Source organism: Grammomys surdaster, unplaced genomic scaffold, assembly GCF_004785775.1.
Source record: "Grammomys surdaster isolate TR1022 unplaced genomic scaffold, NIH_TR_1.0 132, whole genome shotgun sequence".
In the NCBI taxonomy this organism is placed as follows: Eukaryota; Metazoa; Chordata; class Mammalia; order Rodentia; family Muridae; genus Grammomys; species Grammomys surdaster.
In genome coordinates this window covers 1992591-1998590 of record NW_021604590.1, presented here as the reverse complement: position 1 = coordinate 1998590, position 6000 = coordinate 1992591, and the positions used below count along the sequence as shown (strand labels likewise).

The following is a 6000-nucleotide window of genomic DNA, read 5'->3' as shown; positions in this document are numbered from 1 at the left end:
TGTGTGTGTGTGTGTGTGTGTGTGTGTGTGTGTGTGTGTGTGTGTGTTCTGAAACACATGAGTACAAACCACTTGGTCTGTATAATGTCACTCGTATGGATACTTTCATGGCAGATCATGGTAACTAGCAGGCATGCTTTCCCTACAGAGGACACGCTCACACTCAGCGTTTCATAGTCTCCTGTAGTTGTCTTTACAGAGCTGAAGCCTTATCCATTAGCGTGCTTTGTTGTTGTCTTTACAGCTCACATGTTTCTCTGACATTCCTAAGAAACACAGTCCAACAGCAAACTCCAGCCATCTGCCTCTTACAGTATTCCTGCCCCCTCTTCAGCAGTTGTCCAGCACTGTGCAGGAGTTTTGTGCATCCACTGGGACTGGGCTCCATAGCTCTGTGTTTGGGCTGGTTGTGGTTTTCTGTAGTGGTCTCCATCTGTTACAAGGAAAATGTCCTTGATGAGAATGTTCACTGACTTACTGGACATGACCTTGGAAAAGCCGGATTTTCCTTACAACACTTATCAGTTCTTTCCTTTTTTCTGTATTTTTGTATCTTGGTCAATAATTACCTCCTTGAGTTGTTTAATTTTACAAAATGCTACATGAGATCTGGAAGGATAGTTCAGTCAGTAAAGTGCCTGCTTACAAGTATGTGGACCCAACTCTCATTTTCCGAACCCATGTAAATGCTGGGCATGGTAGCATGTGCTGTTGTAATAGCTCTGCTGAGACATAAGCAGATCACTAAGGCTTTCTGCCCAACCAGTCTACCCTGATCAGGCAAGCCCCAGTTCCAGAGAGAGGCTTTGTCTTAGAAAAGATGAATAGTGCCTAAGGACTTAGAACCTGAGGTTGATCTCTGACCCCCAAGCACACACATACATGTGCACCCATGCATACACAATGATGTACATTCATATACATACGTACACATATGACCACCACACTTCGCTCTGTGGCTGAACTGAGTAACAAAACTGTGGCCAGTCACCAGCACAGGCTGCAGAAGCCCAGTGACTGCTCACTGGTCCTGACCATGTCTGCTGTTGCATAGTGACCTGGAATAAAAATACTTGCAGAGAATATGCTGACAACTCAGCACTAGAGTCACTGAAATCGTTGAGTATCTGAGTTCTGCAATGTGAACTCTGTTTATGCTATAACTTGGCAAGTACGAAATGTTTCTCCCATTTCACAATATTCTGCAGGTTAAGCTGGGCATGGTGGGTCAACCTGTAACCACCACACTTGAAAACTGAGGCAGAGTACTGTGAGTTCAAGCTCAGGGTAGGCTACATAGCCAGTCCTTGTCTTCCAAAAAGAAAATAAAACTGAGAGATTAAGAAATGAACTTTTTAAATGCAGTGAAAATAAATGTGAAAACATTTTCTTTCAACCAGTAGTTACCTATGTCCCTCAAGTTTATTGGTGGGGGGGGGCGGGGATGTTTGTGGGGTTAGTAACAGTATTTCTCCAGGGCTGTAGCTCTAAAAACCCAGTGCCAAGTTTGGCTGGAGAGCCCAGAATTTGGGTTTAGCTAAGCCTGAAGGAAAAGACTCTTGATGCTAACCACATTTGTCTGCTCCTCAGATTGACATAGAAATCAACGGCAGTGCCGTGGATCTTCACATGAAATTGGGTGATAATGGAGAAGCCTTCTTTGTAGAGGAAACTGAAGAAGAATATGTGAGTTCTCAAAGCCCCTTTGCATGTTGAGTCAGGCTTCTATAGCATGTCACAGAACAACTGGTCCACTGTTTCCATGATTGTGTAAATAATTACTGGCTAAATAAGTTTTCGTTCTATGTCGAAGTCAACTTCCCAGAAGAGAGCTCACACCAGCTTTCAGGGTACAGAGAACATGCAGGAAGCTGCCTGTTGTAATATCAAAGGGCTTTCCTGCTTTATATCCATTATACTTATGGTTTGACTTGAAGTTCCATAAGCTTTGCCTTGGGGCATATCTCTTTAGACTAAGTGTGCATGTGTACGTGTGTGACCTTCAGCATGTTTATGGGGCCAGAGAGACAGCTCAGTGTTAATGGCACATTCCACACAGGCCTGACAAACCACATAGAGACAAAAGGAGAGAACTCCATAGAGTTGTTTTCTGATGTCAGACTGATGCTGTGCCATGCACACCGCCCCCATACACACATGCATGCACGCACACACGTGCACACTAGCACACATAATAAAGCTTTCAAGAATGATTCGTTTGTTTGGTTAGGAACATTATACCCATGACTTTAAGAACCACTGAACTGTGATATCAAGAGATATAAATTGATTGGCCTATGTCTTTTTATATATTAGTATACATTTGACCTCTCTACAAGACGGAAAAATCTATACAAAGTCCCTATCCTTGTGCACTCCCAGGCATACATAACCCACTTGGAACAAAAAGAAACTCCTCCTCCTGTTCTTCTTCCCTCCTCCTCTTCCTCCTCCTCTTCTTCTTCAGATTTATTTATTTATTTATTTATTTATTTATTTATTTATTTAAGCACACTGTCACTGTCTTCAGACACACCAGAAGAGGGCATCAGATCCCATTATAGGTGGTTGACAGCCACCATGTGGTTAAGGGGAATTGAACTCTGGAAGAGCAATTGGTGCTCTTAACCTCTGAGCCACCTCTCCAGCCCGAGCAGACTGTTGTTGCCACAGTCGTTGTGACTCTTTTCTAAAGTTATGGGGCATCAGTATTTCTTTTCCTTAAGAGATTCAGTCTTACCACAAAAACGGGAAGTTTCGAGTTATTAGGACACGGTGGCTTTGCAAGTGAGCTATTAACCTGGTGACACCAAGAGTAACCAGTAGCAAAACAGCATTATTTTGTTTTGGTTGGTGTTTAGCTTAAGAGCATGAGGTGCTGCTCTGTGTATCCTGCAGCTTACACAGGAGTTTCCTCTGGCTGCTGTTTTCATGGAGCTCTTGCTGGTTGGTGTGTTACTCATCTGCGTTTACTTGACCTAAACAACATTTCACCTCCTCAGAAGCAGAGGCAAGGAGCAGAGTGAAGCATAATACATATTAGCTTGTTATCATCACATGACCCAATAGATCTGGGTTCCTGAGGGTCCTTGCCTGGCTGCAGGTACTGCCAACATTTCTATGTAAAACCTTCTTTGGCAGGTTTTTTTCTGTTCCACAATTGACTAAATTGAGTGGATTTCACTGCACTATAGTAAGTTCTAGGACAGCCAGAGCTACATAGTGAGGCAGCGTTTCAAAACAAAACACAATACAGTAAAAGTAAAAATAGCCAAGTTCATTAAACAAACATTAGAATTACCATACTATGACATATACTATGAATAAAACAATAAACTAAAGACCTGCTTTTAAAATGAATCAGAAGGGGCTGGAGATATGGCTCAGTGACTAAGAGCACTGACTGCTCTTCCAGAGGTTCTGAGTTCAATTCCCAGCAACCACATGGTGGCTCACAACCATCTGTAATGGGATCTGATGCCTTCTTCCTGTGTGTGTGAAGATATACATTAAATAAATATTTAAAAAAAAATGAATCAGAAGGTAACAAAATCCCATCAGGTGCTTTGCTTCTCTGACTTTTTCTCACATGACTGTCCACATCAACATTCCTTTTCAGTCAGCAATACTGAAACAACCTCTTTCATAGCTGCACAGTGTCCGTGGTGAGGTTTTACTGGCTTAGCTAACTGTTGTCTTACTGGTTAGTAGATGTCTTAGCTAGGTTTCCAATGCTGTGATCAACACCATGAATTTATTTCACCTTACAGCTTACTATATGAAGGGGAGTTGGGGCAGAAACCTGGAGGCAGAAACTAAAGCAGAGGCCATGGAGAATCACGCCGCTCACTAGCTTGTTCCTCATGGCTTGCTCTCCTATACAGCCAACCACCCGCCCACAGTGGGCTGGGCCCTCCCACATCAGTCGTTAATGAAGAAAAAGCCCCACAGACTTGCCCAAAGGGCAGTCTGATACAGACAGTTCCTCAGCTGAGATTACCTCTTCCCAGATACATCAGGTGTGTGCTGAGCTGACAAAAAAACAACTAGCATAGACATCCGGGCACTTTCTACCTCACCTCAGACACTTCTGTGGTAAAACTAGAAGACACTTCCAAAAACCGTAACAGCTTTGAAATGCAAGACACCTTGATAAATAACAAAACCCATTAAATGAAACCTCTAGCCTCATCTGGATGCCTGGGGGACGTTCAGGCTATAACGACATTTGTATACTGGTGGTGAGCCTGGTAAGTCAATCCAGCTTCAGAGTGTACCAAATCCAAGGTCAGAATTTTAGTGGGTACCAGTTACAAAAACTCATATGTTTTTTGAACTATTGTGTAAAATTTTGACCATTTTAAGTTATGGAGTTAATTCATGCCTATTTTATGTGCCTCTCCTTTCTTTTGAATATATAAAAGATTGATTGCCAAGAAATTCACTAGATTACTTTATTAAGTATTAAGTTGAAAGCTTAATTGTTCTAAATATTGGGTGCCTTTTCTTTTGAATTCCCGAAAAGATATTTGGAGTGACATTTACTGACCTCATTCACTGTCACAGTCACCTTCTTGGCCTTCCATTTATTTGGCCACGTGGCTGTAAACCTGCCTGCTTCCCTTGTCAGATACTGCCTTGGTCTTGGCCTCTACCTCATCACATTGTGTCAGTCCTTGAAATACTCAGTTGCTGCCACTGGGACAGCTCTTTGCACAGAATCTAATTGGCTTTGGCTTTAATTGCAGCTTTTGCATGTTGTACGTTAAGTTGGAAATGTAGTTCCTGCAACTGTGCTCAGTCACATACTGAAATGAGCTAGCTTGTTTGAGTCTAGCAGGTGACATTCTGCCCTTAGGAACTATACCTTTATAACCCTGTAAAAAGTTGTATACTCGAGGAATGTCCAGTTTGTCATAAATAACTTTTCTTTTGTTCTTTAAGGAAAAATTACCTGCTTATCTTGCCACCTCACCAATTCCGACTGAAGACCAGTTCTTCAAACATATTGAAACCCCTTTGATGAAATCAAGTGGAAATGAAAGGCCAGCTCAGAGTTCAGACGTTTCTCACACCTTGGAATCTGAGGCAGTTTTCACTCAGAGTTCTGTGAAAAAGAAGAAACGAAGGAGAAAGAAGTGCAAACAGGACAACAGGAAGGAGGAGCAGGCAGCTTCCCCTGTTGCAGAGGATGTAGGCGATGTGGGTGTGAGCTCTGATGATGAGAAGAGAGCCCAGGCAGCAAGGTAAGGCCTTTGCAGGTGCGTGCTGTGCGCTGTGCACCAGCAGAGGGCCCCAGCTCTACTGTGGGACCGTGTGGGAGCAGCATCCCACTACCCTCACTGCTAGACCTTTGGCTGTGCTAATAAATGTTCCCTGGAACAGTCTGGTGGTTTCCCTGTCAGCTGGGATTGGCTTGAGATGAACAGGTAGCGGTCCAACCCTCAGCTCTTTCCTCTCCCAGTTCCTTCCCCTTCCCTGTTCCTTTCTTCTTTTCCTACTTCTTTCTCCTTCTTGTTTTGAATTTATGAGAAAAATACCCTGTTAAGTTAAAGAAGACTTTTGGTTTTTTGACTGGGGGTTTTTGATCACCGTTTATATACCAGTTAATAGGAATCTCAAAACCTGTACCTCTTTTCAAGCCAGCACTGTCCACGTTTTCAACGTAGCAGTGTAAGGTGAAGTGTACAGGTTTTCTCACTTAGATAGAACTTTCTTCCACCTGTTTGACTCACCCAAACACTAGAAGGACATCTGCAAGTATTATCAGTGGTTGGCTCTCTAACTGGCAACTCTTAGAGGCTTCAGCCCATAGGTGGCCTGCTTGTAGTGTCCTTTATGGACTTGGAGAAGGACTCGTGAGAGAGATGCTGACCCGTTTTAATGTTTCAGCTGAGTTGCTGGAAGGAATGGTCCACTTGTGTCTGGAAACCTTGTGCTTTCACAGAAAAATCAAAGAAGAGAAAGTTGCTATAGAAACTATACAGAATAAACTTTCAC

At 42.9% G+C, this 6000-nt stretch overlaps 1 protein-coding gene across 5 annotated transcripts in view; it reads left to right on the top strand.

The window, feature by feature from the left end:
- Positions 1-6000, top strand: part of Lpin2 (lipin 2) — a 65887-nt gene that overhangs the window by 36703 nt on the left and 23184 nt on the right. For all 5 annotated transcript variants that reach the window (XM_028762191.1, XM_028762190.1, XM_028762189.1 and 2 more), the window contains exons 3-4: positions 1591-1686; positions 4945-5246. In XM_028762191.1, coding sequence (XP_028618024.1) covers positions 1591-1686; positions 4945-5246 — 398 coding nt within the window. The remainder of the gene's footprint in view (positions 1-1590; positions 1687-4944; positions 5247-6000) is intronic.